Here is a 19188-nt window from a genome sequence, read left to right as displayed (position 1 = left end):
AAAAATGTGATAATGAACAATATTGAACAATGCAGTAATGCACCTATTTTGCCTATACAATACGCCGGACAACACAGCGATTGTTCCTAAATGCTAAAGATATTCATAGGTAATAATTGTTTAATTGAAGATATTATGCCAAAGCTTTCTGTAACTTGGCAACTGAAAACATAAAATTGTCCATAGACTTTATTTTTCAACATATTATGTTGCATCAGATTATATTGTACATTCTCACCTAGTATTTTATATTTCTGCTGAATTTTCCGCAACATAATAAATACAACAAATACCTAGTATTAGTTGTGAATAATTTCACCCAAAGTTAATGGTTTATTTAATACCGCACGTCCAAACATTTATATTTTTATTGGTGCGTTTAAAGAAATAGCCAAATATTGAATCAAAAACATACATTCAAGCATAGACCTTATACTAACTATGTTATACTAAGTATACTTATTTTGGTACTCGTCCAATATGCTATCTACCGCACGTTTGTTGGTTTAGTATGCTATCTACCGTAAATATTTTATATTTTTATCTACCGTAATTTTTTTGTTGATGAAGTATGATATCAACACGTATTTAAATGTAAATTAGGATGCAGAATTTCTTCTCTGTCATTTTTGTATACTGTGTAGTTATGTATACGTATTTCTGATCGCTCTGAGGAATGATTCGAAGAGGTCTTCATTTGGTTTTTGTAACGAGCGCCACCACCCTTCTTAAAGTTGTGATGGTAATATGTTAGTCGCTCCCCGGGTTTTAATGTTAAATTTATTTTTGACGTGTCTCCAAAGAGTTTCTATAGTTTGGGTCTCAGCACCAGTTATTGGATTAATGACATTTTCTGAATGATTAACCGTTTTGTGGATGAACCCATGTTCATTTAAACTTTAAAGTAGAATACGCACGCCATTTATCGGAATATATAGTAGTACCTTGTTCAACTTCATTTAATATAATTGGTAGTAAGGTATTTCGATCACGCTTTTCAACTTAAAAAAAAACGTCTCTCTAAAATGCTATCAGCTTACAATAGAAACCAAAAATCCATGGCCCCTGAATTACGGACATTTTGATTATTTATTACTTCGTCTACATCTGAACTCTCTTAATTTTCATCTGACATTTCCTCGGGTTTGCGATCTCCAAGACGTAATCTTCTATGATTATATTTCTTTTTACCTTGGAACAAGGATTCATCTATTTGCACAACGAGGCTAGGACCTCCCAATTTTTTACGTTTTTGAAATTCAGCTACTGCTACGTCTCGACATAAATTATACCACTATACCAGTCAACTATAGTTGATCTTGATATTTTCGTAAACACCTCGGCTTGTGTTACCTTTATTTGAAATACCCAATACCAAATTTAACAAATTTAAACCACTGTTGTCTGTTACACTTCCCATTTTTATCCATATTATACGTAAAAAAGTTGTTGTTCTTGCGTATGGAATAAAATGTTTGGCATCCTTTTTTCGTACATCGATTATAAATTGTTTTCAAAATATTACCTTCCGAATCACGTTTTCGGCTATTTTTCAGAACTTGTATTAACTCACCACCACAAATTGCTTGGTTTTTAATTTTTGTACAAGTTTGGTCGATTGGTAATAAACCGCATATACTTAAACAAATTTCGCACATCTCTTCATTTTGAATTATGTGTCGATATAAATAACTCATAGTTGACAAACTCATAGTAATAATTATTAAATAATATTTAATAATAAATAAATCACAGTAAACCCACGTATATTCGACACGACTCACAAACACACATTAACAGGTATAATATAAAGGTATAAATACTAGCCTACCTAACTTACTAAGGTATAAAATATAATATGATTTGGGGTTTCAATAAAGGCTTAAGAGGACGTGATACCCGCATGTGTTGTCTCCGTCTTACAAGTGCGTACCATAGCAAATTTTACGCTCAGCAGAACACGTGTAGCTCCGTTAGTTTAAAAATTAGTGCGAATTGACCTCTTATAAAATCTAAAGGTAAGATTATTATCTAGTCAACCTCTTAGGTTTTTTATNTAAGATTATTATCTAGTCAACCTCATAGGTTTTTTATTATATTTTAATTTTAACGCGAGTTATGAGTATTTTAAGATGTATAAAAAATTTACAATTTTAAAATACTCATAACTCGCGTTTAAATTAAAATATAATTAAAAACCTATGAGGTTGACTAGATAATAATCTTACCATTAGATTTTATAAGAGGTCAATTCGGATTAATTTTTAAACTAACGGAGCTACACGTTTTCTGCTGAGCGTAAAATTTGCTATGTTACGCACTTGTAAGACGGAGACAACACATGCGGGTATCACGTCCTCTTAATCTCAAATTGTAATTGCAAAATGATAAAGTATTAAAGTATGTATAATATATTAATATACAGCATACGGGCATGCGGTAGATATCATACTAAACTATAATAAAATTACAGTAGATAAAATATTTACGGTAGATAGCATATTGGACGAGTACCCTTATTTCTCTAAGTATAATTATACTTAATGAGAAGTAAAGAAATGAGTTAAAAAGTCAACTAAAAAGTCAAAAAACACAAAATCGAAAAATAGAACAAATGACAAATTATATGAATAATAAAATGATCAGACTTGGCTTTATTACCTAAACTTGTACCTATTAAATATTTACCCCATTTAAAATTGGAATTTTTAAATAATATTCAGGATAATATTATTATTTATTATTAATTTTTAGCAAAATTATTGTTATTATTGACGAAATTTTTATTTTTGTTGACATTATTGACATTATTATATATTTTTAATTAACCGCTTTACCGCATTCAAAATTTTAGACTGGACTTAATTTAAGTACTACTTTTATTTTTTTTAAGTGGAATTGTGTTAACTTAAGAATTATGAAATTGGACTAAATATATCAAATATGATTTTCTTATTGAGTTCCAAATTTCCAATGAGTAGTAAATTGTTAATTGTTTATAACACATTCATTACAGTGACCACCGGTGGCGTAATTACTTACCGGGGTGCACGGCTGCGCACTTCCACTTCTTTGCACAATGTAGAAGGTGGATAGACCTTTGAACCTGCTGAACCTATTTCATTATTTTGTTGAATATTTTTGATAAAATATAATAGAAATTATAAAACTGAACAAATAACCACGGAGAATTAAGCCTTTTCTTATTATTATATCTATGTACATGATAAAAAACGTAGTACCTAATAATCACATAATTTTTGTCTTACATCAATATTGTATTTTATTATATCATATAAATAAAGTGTTTGAAGTATACAAATTATGTAAGAAATAGTTTGTACATGCATTTGTATGTGGTTTCATATTAGGTACTTGCAAAAAAAGTGCAGAAGTAGACGCAACCGACGCAAGTTGCTCTGAATCTAACTAAATTTGTCTTTTTGATGATCGGACCTATGAAAGTCTTGCATCTGCTGAAATATAATGGAATTACGTCAAAGGTGACCAATGTCCACAGACTATACCACGACGAGGTAACCTGTACAGGGTATAGGTTCTCACTTTTAAGACCTAGGTAGTTGGTATGCAGGCAACCCTTCTTAATGTTAGTTTGGCCAGTATTACTGAAAAATGATGAGAAACAAGTTGAATGCGGGCATAAACAGTATAAATATTGTTTTTTTTTGGTAGAGATGTGTAGAACAGCGGCGAGTGAACAAGACCCACCTTCCTAGAGATTACCTAGCCTGCTAGCCATAAACCCATGGAATCATAGACCATAATATATTCTAAAGTATTAACTAATAGCTGGTGCTGGTCTATGCATAAGCCAAAAATGCAGTTCAAATGTTTTTCGGCGCATTTATTTTCTGATTAATCTTTACTTCAAAATTATTATGTATGAATGAACATTGTGACCATTGTGTACAAAATGTTTGGTAGAATAAATCTTGTGGAGTAAAGAAACTATGGAACAAACGTTCATGGAACAAATATGCAATTTGTGGTCCATTTCGTGCATCGATTATCAGCTGGTATAACACAAGGTTGTTGCCAACTTCATGTTTAATCTAACAACAGATATAATTTGATAAGAATTCATTAGGAAAAATTTTTTCGTGATTTCTTAATAAATATTTTTGGTTTAAATTAAATTTCTACCCTGAAACACCAAGATGAAATGCGATACAATTCTAAAGCCCGAAAAATATGGAGCAGGACGTAAGTATTTAAACTAAAAAAACCGTCAAATATTTACAAACATTTTTTTGCAGTCAAGGGCATTTTCCGACAAGCTATGCATGAAATGCCATTGATTACTATATGTTCTCCATTCTGCGTTGTCGGCTTAGGGCTGATTTTGTACCATACTTATAGATATGAACAAAATGATGGAAACAATAAAAAATATAAATTCAAATATACCCGTACGTATAATAAATATTAATCTGTATGCATAGTATTGTTGTTCCTGTTAAATTTAACTTGTGATATTTTTATTATTAACTTATCTTTTCCCCAACTATTCTCTTAACAGCTCTCCATCACTTCTTCAACTTCACATTATTTATATCCAATATATCTTAATTCTTATATAATATATTAATTCTCTTTTCTTCTTTCTCCTGTGTTAAAGCGCCTAAACACTCTCCATCTCTTTACCTTTAGTTTACACTTCCATTGATAACCATATCCAATTCCTTATCTAAATTCTATTGAACTAATTAATATTGTTAAGTTACGTATCCATGTTATATGAATACAAATTTTTTTTTCATAACATCTGGACATTTTCTAACTATACAACAGTTTTCTGTAACAGTGCAATGTTTAATGATATTTTTATTGATTTATGATAGTGAAATATGAAAATAGTAAATACCATTAAATTTATAAAATAAATCCCATTCCATTCCAGTGGCGTCATTTTAGTTTTTGAGAACAGGGGGAAAATGTTGACCTCCCCATTATAATACTGAAAAACAAACCACTCGCTAACAATTACATTACATTTTTATCTTCTTCTGCCTTCTTCTAATATATAAAATTTAAACGTCAAATAATTAACATTTAACACAGAAGGACCTTACCTGTTTAGTATCACAACACACCATAGACTATGGTTGTATATATTATATCTACAACCATATCATTGACTATAATTCTACTATCTAATATACATAAATAATAAATACAGATACCCTATAATTAGTAGAAAGCTAATGAATCATGGTTCAATTTTATTTAGCATTGGCACAAATCATATTTATGAGCTTGTGGACCATAACTAGCCAGAAACCTGCCCATACTCAGTCTGCTAATGATCAGGGAGGGCAAATGCCTATCCTGCCCCCCTCCCCCAAATGATGCCACTGTTTCATTCCACTTATATATATTCAATATATTCAGTTTGTGTTTCTAATTAATTATACATTTTTGTTTTTCAGTTTACCGACCAGATGACCCTAGAGTTCCACACATCAAGAATTGAAAATTAAAAATTGGAATTATTAAGATTGTATGTTGTTGAATTAATAGACATTAGAAATAATTACAAAGAAAATAAAAACAAATTCTTCTAATATTTATGAGAAAAAAACTATGTTAAGTTATAAATACAGTGCATATTAATTATTAACTACTTTGTTGATTTTTGAAAAAACTTGGACTGTATGATGCAATTTTTGTTGTGTCTGATTGAGCAATATTATCTCGACCACCTCTTATTTTTAATTGCAATTTAATATTAGAATCTTTGTTTTCTCGTTCTAATACCAACTATAAAACAAAAAGTACAATGATATTGATTTAGTTAATGGTAGACATAGATAGAAAAGAAATTATACTAACTTTCATAAGTGGTGGTAGCTCAATAGATCCAGGTACAAGCTTCTCTCGTGGTTTGCAATTGGCCAATCGATCCCACCATAACTGTTCTTCATCTTTGGGTATTAATCGATAATCAGGTTTATACGAAACACTATATATTTCAACGGGTTCTTTATAATGTTTACCTCGGAATATTTTCTCAACTTGAACTATTGTCTTTCTTGGTTTGTCTTCCTATAACAAAGTGCATGTCACATAATTTTTAACTTAGGTTGTAATTATTACTTACTATTTGTGCAGTGGGTTCGACTGACAAGATTTTGAAAAAGCTAGGTTCTTCGTATCGATCATAAGAGTTCCTGGTTACCAGACGACCAACACCTGTAGTTCTCAGATTGCCTAAAATTTCCCAGAGCGTCTTACCATACAAATTTGTTGTTCTACCAATTAATTTGACAGACATCTTTGCACAATTTTTTTTTAAGAAATGTGGTAACTACGAATGTTGTGTACCCGTATCCTTAATAAGTGCTGATAGAGTCTATGTCAGTGTCTCGGTGTTAATTTTCAAAAATATTTAAAATAGTAAGGTGTCTAAACTCACAATCCACAGATTCAAATATAATGTACGTATATTATGGCTTTAAGCTTCAACAAAATATTACAAACTACAAACTACTAAGTACCATTAAATAAGAGTATTCAATACATAATATGATAAGACATGTAAACCGGACGATATTGATAACCGGCGGGAGTTTAACGTTTTCTCCTGTAGCCGCACTGTTTGGATCGTCTGTTATCATTCCACTCCGTGTTAGTAGTTACTGTCTAGCCACAGCGTTTCACGTAATTACGTGTTTTTATTTCCTTCCTCAAGCTGAGTCCGCCGCTAAGTACCTATAGTGCCTACTGCCTAGTAAGTAGTAGTAACTACTTCATACCTCTGATATAGTGTCCCTTCGAGCGATATTTGATACGCCTTTTTTTTTTACGCCCCAAAGTGGACTTGTAATGACATTGTGCAACAGGTGTATTTGAACCTCCAAGCTGTTTCCAACGGCCGATGAGTCCATCATCGCGGAGGTGGTGATATAATGACACCGTCACTTAGTAGTTGACACTTAGATGGAACGAGATCGTCCGATGATGACAAAGTTGGAAATCAAAAGCAAAGTATGTGATACAGGGAATGATGAGTTTGTTTACAATCACTACACAGTTTTATATTGTTTTACAGTTTGACGCCGAGTTCCGTCGTATCTCGTTACCCAAAACAGACGTTGGCACTTACGAACAATTCAGAATTCTTATCGAACGTCTACATAAGTTAATTGAGGTGCCATTTGTACTGTCGTATACAGACCCAAAAGATGGAGATTTATTACCAATCAACAATGATGATAATCTTGGAAGAGCAGTTTTAACAGCCAAACCATTGCTAAGGATAATTGTACAGCGTAAAGGTAAGATTTCTTAAAACAAAATTCAACTTAATATTTTGTAGTTTTACATAAGTTATATTGTATTATTAAAAATAAATGGGTAGGATTATGGTGGTGGAACTAGGTTTTATGAAGCCCCTGGATATCGGATACTGTCCCGAGTCGTATAATACAACTAAATAAATCACTTTTTGCACCAAGACCAACACCTCTTGTTTTTAATTGTGTGGCATTGCACCTATACAAAATTTGCATTTCAAAATGATTTCCTTTTGAAGGACTTTTGATCTTAACATAGTTCATCTTAAAACTTTTTACTTTTCTTGTTGACTCATTTCATCTATATTAAGGCATCACATTCCATTGTAATGCTTTAGAATTAGCTTGTCCAATAAAATATAAAAGTTTTCATTGATCTTACCCATATTTTCTTATGAGATTCTTATCAAATGAACAGCCTTTCCAAAATCACTTTCTGGTAATACTTTTAGTTATTTAGATTTTAAATTAATTTTTATTCTCATACACACCTAAAATCCCTCTTGTTGCCTCGTATGCTAGTGTCGTGATCTCTTAGTTCAAATAAAATTAAAATCAAGTTTATCTATTGTTATATATAAGTGTACATGCCATCAAAAGTACTTATTGTATTTTGTAAATACAGATTGTACATTTTCTAAGAAAAAAATTATAAAAAATAAATTGTTGACAATATGTATGTACGTCAATATAAAACTAAGCTAACTGTTTCTTAGCTTCCAAGATATTCCTCGAACATGGATTTGCATTGTGCATCCTCATAACACCCATTTAATGAAATTTTATTTCATATTTTCATGTGCTGTGCTGGCTAATCAAATAACTAAATTTATCGATCCATTCATTTTGAAATCCTTTAATTATCTGTTCTTCCATTGCTTCAGGCGTATTTCTTCTACTTCAGAAAGTCCAATAAAATCTTCTTTTAGGAACTCCACATTGGTTAATCTTGTCTTCCATCTTATGTTGAATATTTAATTAAGGGTAAAAATGGTGAGGAAGTAATATAAAATAGTATAATTTCCTTAATTTTACATTCTACTAATGTAATTATATGATTTTTAACTAGGTCTTTAGCTAAGATGTCTTATGCTTCCTTTGGGTTTCACTAGTAATGTTGCCAATATTGGAACATATTTGGCTTAGAAGTTTTGTTATAGAAATTTCCAATATTTAAGTTTGTATCTTTTATATGGCCCTTGATGGAAATTTGTTGGTTTTTGCATTATGCATTATAATTAATAACTAATATTCTGTTTCACAATCATTATGCTTATTTATTTGACTGTAAATACTTCTGTTTTTAAAATATAAATTGTACGCTTTACATGGTACAAGGTGAATAAAAAATTACCACTCCATTCTGTTAAAAATTAATTAAATTGTAAATAATGTTAAAAATGTTTAAGCCCAATATCATAAATTATTATTAATACATTTGTAAAAAAAAGTTACGAAATAAAAATAAAAGTGACTGCCTCAGTGCTTACTATAGTTTTGTATAGTCAAGAAAAATAAGTGCACAGTTAATATTCTTTCAAGATAAAATTTTTTGAGTAATTATAGGAGTTAGGCGACTTTGTTAAAGTTTTGATTCATTTTTCCAACAGGGCCTTTAGTAATATTGTTGCTACACTTATAGAAGTTTAATATATTATATGTAATTAAAAACTTCATACATTTTTTTCTTATCTGTATTTCCATTTTATTTGGTAGGTATATCAGAACATTTTTCAAATTTATACATAAATAATAATTGGTAATTATATAAATCACTCTGTCTAAAAATTTAACTATTGAATAATTTATAATTTATAATTTAAAATTTAAAAATTCTACTGTTCATTATTTAATTTTAGTATAGGTGCCTTATATCATAGCAAAATTAACATTATAGTGCATGCTTAAAAAAAATTGTCTTTTATTGTCTATTGATCTACATACTCAGGGGTATTCTATTTCAATAACCACAACATTTCGTCTAAATGGTGCCCGTATAATATATGCTCTTTAATCTCCATTGTCTAAAGATAAACAATAATTTATGATCAAGTGACTTCATTGTTCTGAGAACCATTGAAATAAGTTGGCAGGTGTTAGGGCGGAGTTCCTGTCAATTTTCAGTATAAAATCCAAACACAATGATGGTTACACAATGTTTTTCATCTAGTTTAAAATACAATATCTTGAGTAGGTCGACTGTATTATGGTTTTTACTTAAAATAAAAGCAAGTTTAAATCTAAGGTTATATAGATTGTTTATTTGTAATGTAAATTTATTGGTACTAACTTATAACCCTTAGCTCTGTTGAAACCATTTTTGTCCTTAAATTTAAACCATGGATCAAGGACAATCGGTCCTCTTGAAAAAAAAGCATATATTGCACTTAATATAATTAAAATAATAATCAGAAAAAGTCGAGGAAAAAAATATATTAAAATATTCATTGAAGTTATATTTTAGTCAGTAGTGTTTAATCATAATCCTATTCAAGTTCACACACTAATTTTATTTTATTTTTTTCTGTTATTAAAATCAGATATAATGTTTCTTCTTTAATGCTATGATACCTCCCAAATAAATAATTTAATTACATTTTTCTGTTTTTAGTGAGTTGTTTATTTTGCCTTTTATCTCCATCTTTTGTGTACCCTCCTTTTTTGAATATCATTTTCATAGAGGTTTCGCAAAAAAAATATTATTGTTTGGTGTTCCGTGATTTCTAAAAGTTTAAGAAACACTCGTGTACTGGATAGTGATGTTGTTTTTTTATATATTATACAACATAGCAAATATTGTATTGGCTTTTTTTAGATATAAATTATAATCTAAGGTCTAAATGGTTTAACCTAACAAATAATTAAAAAAATATTTTTTTTAAAACCAAATGCTAAAAATAGTTAATATTAACTTTAGAAGTTATAATTTAAAACACATCAAAAATTGTATATCTTATTCAAAAATGTGATTATATTACAACTTTGTTCATTAAAGATATTTAGTTATACCCAACTTAAATGAATGAATTGTGCTGCTGTAAAAAATGGCGAGTACAAATTGTCCGTACATAAAATTATAGAGGGGACTGACTGTCGGCAAGTTGCATTTTTATGAAATGTACTTCTTGTAGAATTATGATAAAACTAGTTACCAATATTCTGAATTTATGTACCCATATAATTAATTTACTGCATACAAATAATGTAATTTATGCTTTGTTAAATAGTATTTATTTAATATGAAATTGATTTAATATTTTATCATTCAACATAAAAAGAAACTTAATTTCATTGAAAATTACTTTCTAAATTTTAATTTGTGATATTTTATTTGTTGTAACTATCGGTATATTGTAATATTCCTTTTATGGTTTAAACCACTTCAAGAAAAGAGTTGTTAAGTGAAAATAGTATGCCATTTATATTATTATCAGTCTAATTTATCTGAGGTGAATATTGAATAGTAATATTATGAACCTTGTACATATAATATATTATACACAAATTTGTTCTTAGTAAGCTATTTCTTCAGAGTTCTAACAAACGTGTGGGTATGGCATCTTAATAAAAAAAGGATGTTTTTTATTTTTTTCTGATGAATACAAACAATTATTTTGATTGTGTTCATATTCTCTGTATAGGTGATTGTTTATTATATAATATTATAATATATCAGATTATGTAAACATTATAATAAACACTAAAGATAAATTGTATATTTGATTAAATTTATTATTATTTGAGTAATAACTTAAACTCAGTTATCAGTAGGGTTCAGGTTTCAGTGCATTTGCATCTTTTTTTCTGGAATGATTAATTTAGGAGTAATTTTCGTAAATATTAAACCTACCGGGGTCTATATTTAGACCGGTATATTGGTACCTTGGTTTGGTTTTTTAAAATTACATTTTTCATTATGTTTATTGCATTTTTGTTTGTTTTGTCATAAATGAATTTTTTTAATGCTCATTTTTCGATCTCTTAGCCCTGTAGATAGTTATCAGCTTTGTTAGTTAACATTTTGATTTTTTACATAGAGTTTATTTAACTAAACAATCTAAATTAATAATATTAGTAATTAGTACAATGATGTTTCTTTTGAAAAAAACGTTATTCGTAGATATTGGTGATACAAGCCTATAAAACATGAGTAATTTATTTTATTTCTCCCATTCAAGTCTATTCAAGGAGCAAACAACAGCGTTCGTGTATGGCAATGATCTGTAATTATTTAGTGGTCGGTGAAGAATTTTAATTAATGTGGAACTACGGGTCGTAGCTAGGAAGAAAGGAAAAACAAACATTTGACAGTTCAAATCCAAGGGAATTTCTCACGCAAACGAGTTTTGTTTCCTAAAGTCATTAAATTAGGTAGAAGGTTTTTTTATGCGCGCGTCGTCGGAAATATTGACCGTCGAAAAACGCAAACGGAACTTGCCATTACGATTTACGGTTAGTTTTCTATTCGGCGATGGTAAATGTCTGGGTGTCTGGCGATAATGAACCGTGATGATCACTAATCAGTGAGTCATGTCTCAAAGCATACCGATCGCCGAGTGCCTACACTAAGAACAGCCTATATGATATTATATTGCATAACAAATTCCTACTTATCTCTCGCTAATTACACAAGGACGCGATGACAGGAACTGTTTTCGAATTTAAAGCACAAGATCGCGGGTATTTTGTTATTTTTATTATATTGTCGCATGTTGTTGTACAACGCGTCGACAGGCACCAGTTTCCGGCCTCCAGATTGACTACTCGCGTCCTATTTCGTACTTTTGTCTCGTTGACCATTGTCCATTGCACGTGTCCTGTCTCCTGTAAACGGCTATCGTATATTGCCAATATATTATTATATAAATGCAAAACTTGTTTACTGTATAGACGACTATACAAATATATACATATTACATACTATTTCACGACGCAGTAAACACAATTTTTTTATATATTTGATATCAGTACGTAAACACTAAACCTACAGCTATGCTTCGCCTGATTCAAAGCACTTGAACTTTCTGGAGCGCTATAATTTTCAAGTCATTATTTAGAAAAATACTAACATTTTATAATAATATATTATTATAAAACATTCTTATAAGACAAGATATAACTTACATACTCTTATATTATGTCTGTACCAATATATTTTACTGTAATGCAAATTTTTACTTTATTTATATATTTTTTAGTTTGGGGAATGAATCCTTGCAGCCATGATCTTTATAGGAACAGTATTTTCTTGTAGGACCTTGGCACTATATGACCATGGGTGTTGGGCATATTAATATTTTCGGTATTTTCCTCATATTTATGTTTAATTTTATGATTTATTATGGAAAGCTCGTTGAACTCCTCTTGAAACTCCTTATTTCACTTTCACTTGTAGTGTTCTTTAATCTCCTATTTTTTTCTGATTCTCCAGTCTCTAGTGTTATTGTCCAAACACGGACCCAATATTTTTTCTAACATTTTTCTCTCATAGATTATTTTTTTATATTTTATGCAATGGCGAGTGGCCATGCCTTTTTAATGTACCTACATAAATACATTTACTATTATTGGCCGCATAAGGATACTGTAAAGCAGTTGGATCCTTCAATTTTTTTAAATCGTTATTGACTTTAGTATTGTTTAATTTATAATAGAACATAATATTTCCTGCTTGTATCCTTGGTCTATTTTCAGTTTCGTCTAAATCTATAAATAGTAAACCACAATTTAGACAATATCTAAGTGTCTAACAATGAAATATGTGATAATATCAAGCTTAAAATATATTTAACAATTATTAGTTGTAAATAACTTTAATAGGTTATATTGTTTGTTTTTTTTTTATTGAAAAAAAGTTATTTTCGGCTAATGGCTCATTAGTACAAGAAAATAAAATAAACATTACAAATGAATTTGTCATGATCACTTATAAATGTATTAAAAATTATGACACATAAAAATTTTTATTTATCATTTTATCAAAAATATTTAATGTGAGTTTCTATAATTATAAAGTTTATTATAACAATAAATAAATAATACTCCTTATACTATGATAAAAGGTACAGAATATTTTTACTCGGCCCCTTTTACATACCATTGTTTAAAAATTATAACTTTGAAATTCCATAATGAACAATTGTCCTTGCATTATAATATGTCAAATGATAACACTACGAAAACGATGTTCTGAATTGAGCTTGGTCTACGATTGTGTTAAAAAAATATCTTGTGTGTAAAATTAATTATTAATTGTATCTCCTTTAGGTTCTGAGTGGAGCGATGAATTGATTTTACAATGATGTGTGTTTTTTTATCTTTGTGTCTTATTATTTTCTTCAACAGTAACTTTTCTGGTAGGAAAGTGAATCTAGTTGGCCTCGAGGTCAAAACTTTAAACTCATGATAGTTTTTAAACGTTACGGGAAAAACGTGAATTTTTACGAAAAACCAGTTTTTGAAAAAATCTATTTTGGTTTTTATTGTAATTCTAGTGTTCTTGTGTTAGAATTTTCTTTACACCATACAATTTTCAAAATATTTTGACTCATGTTGAACTTATTCATAAGCAAATGAAATGTTCGATTACTATTTTTTTTATTTTCGACTAATATCTATAAAACAAAGAATTCATTGTTAGGATGCTTCAAATGGTAAAGAGGAGAATTATGTAGTGGCGGAGAAAAATAACATTTAAGAGAGTGGAATTCTTAAGTTGATATTCGCCAGAAGAGTAGGTGAATCAACAAAATTAGATATAAGTTTTTTAAGAAACATCATGCTAATAGTTAGTAACCGTCTGATGACTATATTGATTTTTAAATAATTTAACATCCTAACATTAATTTATTGTAATTTCAGGTGAAAGTCTTGAAGAACTGAATGGTTATGGTACTTATAGGCCTCGAAATATAATATCATCAATTTTGGGTGGTACACCTAGCAAAGCAAAACATCTTTGGATATCAAACCCTCAGGATTTTCGACAGGTAAAATGAATTATTTGTCATTTATAATTTTTTTTAAATTTTTATGTAATAATTTTTATTTTAGGTGTCCGCTATCATAGATGTAGACGTAGTTCCAGACACATGTCGGCGAGTTCGACTACTTAAACATGGTTCAGAACGGCCATTAGGTTTCTATATTAGAGATGGCACTAGTGTGCGAGTTAGTCCTTCTGGTGTGGAAAAGGTTCCTGGTATTTTTATTTCCAGATTAGTTCCTGGAGGCTTGGCTGAAAGTACTGGGCTTTTAGCCGTCAATGATGAGGTTTTAGAAGTAAATGGCATTGAAGTGGCTGGAAAAACTTTGGACCAGGTACATTTAAACTTAAATATAGGATAAATTTGAAATAATAATTATACTTTAAGTCCATTCTAAGAATAGTTTTTATTTTTTTTATTTATTTAAATTAATATCGAAAGATTACTGGGCCTCGCTGAAAACAACTCGTGTGGAGGCCAGAAAAAGCTGTTTGCTTTTGCCTTAAAATTTAATTGAAACCTTAGAAATAATATTTTAAACCTTTATTATTTGTTTCAAATTTTTAACCCTGCGTCCCTGCATGAAACTTAAGGTTTGAATTAAAAACAGCCTCTTAAGATTTTTTATTGTGCTTAGTAGTGTTTTATAGAGAAGAAAAATATTGTACCACCAATACCTCTTGATATACTCTACAGTATAATACTAGTATTAATATTCATCATATGTTAAAATTCTAGGTAACAGATATGATGGTAGCTAATAGTCATAATCTGATTGTTACTGTAAAACCAGCTAATCAGCGAACCACAATGTCAGCACCTCGGCGAGGTTCTTTATCAAGAACGTCACAATTATCTAGTGGATCACAACAATCAGCGCATAGTGCCGCTACCACAGTTAACACCTCTGAAGAAGACGACCAAGATGAAGTTGTAGATTTGACTGCAGGTTTAGCTTTGCAAGTAGCAAATGAGTCTACTAGTACTGCAGACCCATAAGAATAAAAGGTATTTGTCACTTTTTCTCAAGAAATTAACTATGTGTCTAAAAAATAAATGAGCTTAAGAAATGAGCTTGTTAAATTAATAGGACATTAGCATTCCAAATAAATGAAATGATAAATAATTAGTTTTATTTATGATGTCAGATCATTTGTCTTCCACTTCATGTTTTCAAATGTTTAATTGTTGTAGTTTAGTATGTGTGTTTTATAAAATAGTTAAACTCAAAAAATTAATACTATCAAATGATTACAGGGTGACACTTAATTTAATACTACTCTATGCTACTTGGTTTGCATTACCTAAAATATTTAATAGCCCAAATTACATAAAAATATAAAAAAGTTTCTTTGTGAATGTTTGTTTTATAATGACAATTTAAAACAACATTTAAATCAATTTTTTCCCTGGAGAAAAACTCATTTTTATTAAACAAAATTGCTAAATTTCTGTTTATAACAATATAAGAATCCTCTAGTTCAATAAATTGTTTCATTTCCTTCTGATCTCAAAAAAAAAAATTCATAATATTCACTTTTATGAAATGATAGGTATCCAAAATAATCTGGTTATAACCTTAACATTCCAATATCACACAAAATATGTAGACTGAAAATAGACAAATTTCCTTTTAGTAAATATTTTTTTTTATTTCTTAAATCTGATCTAATTTAATTATTTCTTTATAAAAAAAAAATTATTTATTTATGTCAATATATTATGTACATTTAGTGACTGGTTTTGTGATATTATTACATACTATTTTATAACTTACATATACTCAACATTTTAGTATATTTGATATACTGGTAGTCTACCACTAAAGGTTAAATAGAGAATAAATAAATTTATATAGTTTTTGATTAAATTGATTTGTATTATTTCTAACAGTCTAATATAATTATTTTCAAATAAGTAAAGTTTGCAAATAAATATCCGTCCATTATAGGTACATATTCAGTTCAACTTAATAAACATATTAAACGGTGACCAATTTTTATCAGGGGTTTGCCAAGCAATAATTGTTTGTTACTCACACCATTTCAATCATTTGTGGAACTTCTGTGTAAGTATAGTAAGGTGGCCCAATTTGGTCGCCGAGCATGTTTCTTAAGTTGAACGGAGTATAGATATATTTTTTTTTTAATGTTGAATGTACTTCCTGTATACGTCATTTTGTGTTGATCATCATTATTACTTAGTATTATCATTGTCATTATTATTATTATTATTATTATTATTATTATTATCATCATTATTATTATTATAATTAATATTATTATTATTATTATTATTATTATTATTATTGGAATTATAAATATATTATGTTGATGTCCAAAACTATTGATAAACAATCACACACATAAAAATTACCAAATAATTTTATATTTTTAATCACTGTTAATGTTTTATTTTTTGTATTGAATATGAATAATATAGCTTAATATTTTTTGTATTAACTAGAAAAATAAACAAATGAGCATTAATATTTGTTAAATCAAACGTTGTCAAAAAAGAATTATACTATATTGATAAAATATATTTTGAATGTGAATTTATTTAAAGAAAACATACCAAATTTACAAATATATATTTGTATAAAAATGACTATTATATTAATAATGATAATTAAAAATAAACAGATGTGCAAAATTAAAAATAATTCAGTTGAGTATTTAATAATTAGTATTGAAGTACATTAATAGATATCCATACATACACAGACACACACAGGTATTATTTCAAAATTACAATCTTTATTAAATAAGACTTTTTTTAAAATCTTTTTTACAAAAGTAATATTTAATATAAAGTTATTAATTACTATCATACATAAACAAAACATAATAATGACTAAGTAAAATTATTATTGTTAAATTATTATTTATCTATAGACTTAACAAGTTTCATAAATAGTTGTCAATAAGATTTCTATAATATACTAATAAAGTTCCTTAAAACAGAAAAGCTAAAATTATTTCAATATTAATTGCATATATTATTTTCATTAATTTTATTGGCTTAATAAAAACTGTAATAATATCGTATCAGTATATTTATAAATTTTATAATTGTAACTAACATACCAATTTATTTGTTGAAAAGACATTTAAATGAGCAAACACATTTAAAATATTTTGTATAAAACTAAATTAATAATATTAAATAAGTTAAAAAAAAGCACATAATAGACATTTTAATATTCTTACATTTTCTAGTTTAACAATTTAATTTTGTTTACACTTATAAAAATGTTGTATTTTAAAGTGCAAATTAATTTAAAATATTTACATCTCTATAACAAATAAAATTATATTATTATATTTTACATCATTGTTATTGTACATTTTTGTTTGTTATAGTGTGTATTTAAATTATATAAGAGAAAGTAAAAATGTATTTTATTATACTAAATTAAACAATACAAAAGTTAAGTGGAATAATTGGTATATTGTGTGCAATAGTTTTATTTTTCCGACTTAACCTTTATTTACATTATGTTAGGAATATCATTATGTATTATTTACTTGGTATATTTAAATCTGTATAGAACATTTTTTATTTTAGGTATACTAATATCTATTTCTCTAAGTGTATTAAGTATTTAATTTGTATTACCGAATTCATGTATTATGTGTATTATTATTTATTTTTATTAATTAATTAATTATTGAATATTATTAATATTCATATTATTGTATTTTGATTTTTGATTTATTATAATTTTCGGAGCGTTTGTTGCCCAATATTCTTACATTTGTATTTTTGTATTAAAATTATTTAAAAATGAATCCACTTTAACTAGGATTTATATGGGGTTCTCACAACCTGAACAAAAAATTCACTTTAAACAATGGATTTTGCCAACTGTAATTCCTTATTACAAACTTACCTCAAGGCACCTTAACTTTAATAACAAAATATTCATGTACCCTTCTCAAACCCATATGGACCAACGGAATCCAGTTCTTGCATTCAATCAAACCATACAATATAAACTGTATCCAAACATTCCAGGCCAGCTGTTTCCAACTAATAATTTAATTCTCATATACTATGTATCTAACATTCTAATCACACACTTCTATTACTCTTGTCTAAAAAGTGACCAACAATCTTACATAAAAGATTTCATTTCCTTCAACAAAACCATTGCAATCCACTAGTAACTGAGCTATTAGCTTTTGACATTCCTAGTGACCCTGTAAGGAGCTTAGGCTGCTTAGCAGCAAGTGGGCCAATCTCAGTATCATCTTAATGTAATAAATACATTATTGATTGTATTTACATAGTTCTAATCAAAGACATATGATAGAAATATATTATATTATGCCTATGCTCGTATCTATGGTTCTAACTATTATAGTACATACGGTAATAATTATAAAAACAATTTGAGAAATAATATATCTGAGGAGCTGAATCCGCCCCTGCTTTGACCTACTATTAGCCAACTGAATTACAACCTCTGTAATACTTACATCCATAATTAACAAGAATTTGCCAAACAGGTTTTAAAATTGAAGGGGTCCTTGCAAGAACCAGACACTAGACGGCTCCATTTTTCAAAACTTTTCAAGAAACATAACATTACATAACATAACATCTCCGGTGTTATAAGAAGCCATCTGGGTTTTCAACTGAAGAAAAAAACCCAGACAGTTCCCAGTTACATTACATTTCTTATACGAGTGGTCGAATTTGTTTTATTATTACACAGACATACTCTTCAAATTTTTCTTAATTAAAAATGGAGAGGTATTCTTGAAAATTCCATTTTTCAAAATTAAAAAAACTTCCGGAGCTATCAGGTTTTTCAACGGAGGAAAACACCAGACAGCTCCCGGTCACTCTATATTTCCTATACGGGCGGTTGGATTTGT

General features: G+C 28.5%; 3 protein-coding genes across 3 annotated transcripts; 2 read left to right on the top strand and 1 right to left on the bottom strand.

Moving 5' to 3' along the window:
• Window positions 1-4085: 4085 nt before the first annotated feature.
• On the top strand, window positions 4086-5641 carry LOC111039903. The gene is made up of 3 exons (XM_022323555.1): window positions 4086-4224; window positions 4278-4430; window positions 5451-5641. The coding sequence occupies exons 1-3, from the start codon at window positions 4179-4181 to the stop codon at window positions 5492-5494; spliced, it is 243 nt and encodes an 80-aa protein (XP_022179247.1). The 5' UTR covers window positions 4086-4178; the 3' UTR covers window positions 5495-5641.
• Window positions 5504-6548, bottom strand: LOC111039902. The gene is made up of 3 exons (XM_022323554.1): window positions 6122-6548; window positions 5854-6066; window positions 5504-5781 (listed from the first exon to the last, which is right to left on the bottom strand). The coding sequence occupies exons 1-3, from the start codon at window positions 6293-6295 to the stop codon at window positions 5638-5640; spliced, it is 531 nt and encodes a 176-aa protein (XP_022179246.1). The 5' UTR covers window positions 6296-6548; the 3' UTR covers window positions 5504-5637.
• Window positions 6549-6659: 111 nt separating this feature from the next.
• LOC111039901 (partitioning defective protein 6) lies at window positions 6660-15359 on the top strand. The gene is made up of 5 exons (XM_022323552.1): window positions 6660-7008; window positions 7073-7298; window positions 14178-14305; window positions 14370-14636; window positions 15041-15359. The coding sequence occupies exons 1-5, from the start codon at window positions 6961-6963 to the stop codon at window positions 15299-15301; spliced, it is 930 nt and encodes a 309-aa protein (XP_022179244.1). The 5' UTR covers window positions 6660-6960; the 3' UTR covers window positions 15302-15359.
• Window positions 15360-19188: the final 3829 nt, after the last annotated feature.

Source organism: Myzus persicae, unplaced genomic scaffold (assembly GCF_001856785.1).
Source record: "Myzus persicae strain clone G006 unplaced genomic scaffold, MPER_G0061.0, whole genome shotgun sequence".
Lineage (NCBI taxonomy): Eukaryota > Metazoa > Arthropoda > Insecta > Hemiptera > Aphididae > Myzus > Myzus persicae.
The sequence above is the reverse complement of the archived record's forward strand: the minus strand, read 5'-3'. Positions and strand labels throughout refer to the sequence as shown.

What these genes read in the sequence shown, in the direction of transcription:
- LOC111039903 (XM_022323555.1), top strand. Translation starts at nt 4,179, where the DNA reads ATGAAATGCGATACAATTCTAAAGCCCGAAAAATATGGAGCAGGAC. An exon ending in CGAAAAATATGGAGCAGGAC is followed by an intron (nt 4,225 to 4,277) that starts GTAAGTATTTAA and finishes ATTTTTTTGCAG; the next exon opens with TCAAGGGCATTTTCCGACAA. An exon ending in ATATAAATTCAAATATACCC is followed by an intron (nt 4,431 to 5,450) that starts GTACGTATAATA and finishes TTTGTTTTTCAG; the next exon opens with TTTACCGACCAGATGACCCT.
- LOC111039902 (XM_022323554.1), bottom strand. Translation starts at nt 6,295, where the DNA reads ATGTCTGTCAAATTAATTGGTAGAACAACAAATTTGTATGGTAAGACG. An exon ending in TCGAACCCACTGCACAAATA is followed by an intron (nt 6,067 to 6,121) that starts GTAAGTAATAAT and finishes ACTTTGTTATAG; the next exon opens with GAAGACAAACCAAGAAAGAC. An exon ending in AGCTACCACCACTTATGAAA is followed by an intron (nt 5,782 to 5,853) that starts GTTAGTATAATT and finishes TTTGTTTTATAG; the next exon opens with TTGGTATTAGAACGAGAAAA.
- LOC111039901 (XM_022323552.1), top strand. Translation starts at nt 6,961, where the DNA reads ATGGAACGAGATCGTCCGATGATGACAAAGTTGGAAATCAAAAGCAAA. An exon ending in AGTTGGAAATCAAAAGCAAA is followed by an intron (nt 7,009 to 7,072) that starts GTATGTGATACA and finishes ATTGTTTTACAG; the next exon opens with TTTGACGCCGAGTTCCGTCG. An exon ending in CTGGAAAAACTTTGGACCAG is followed by an intron (nt 14,637 to 15,040) that starts GTACATTTAAAC and finishes TTAAAATTCTAG; the next exon opens with GTAACAGATATGATGGTAGC.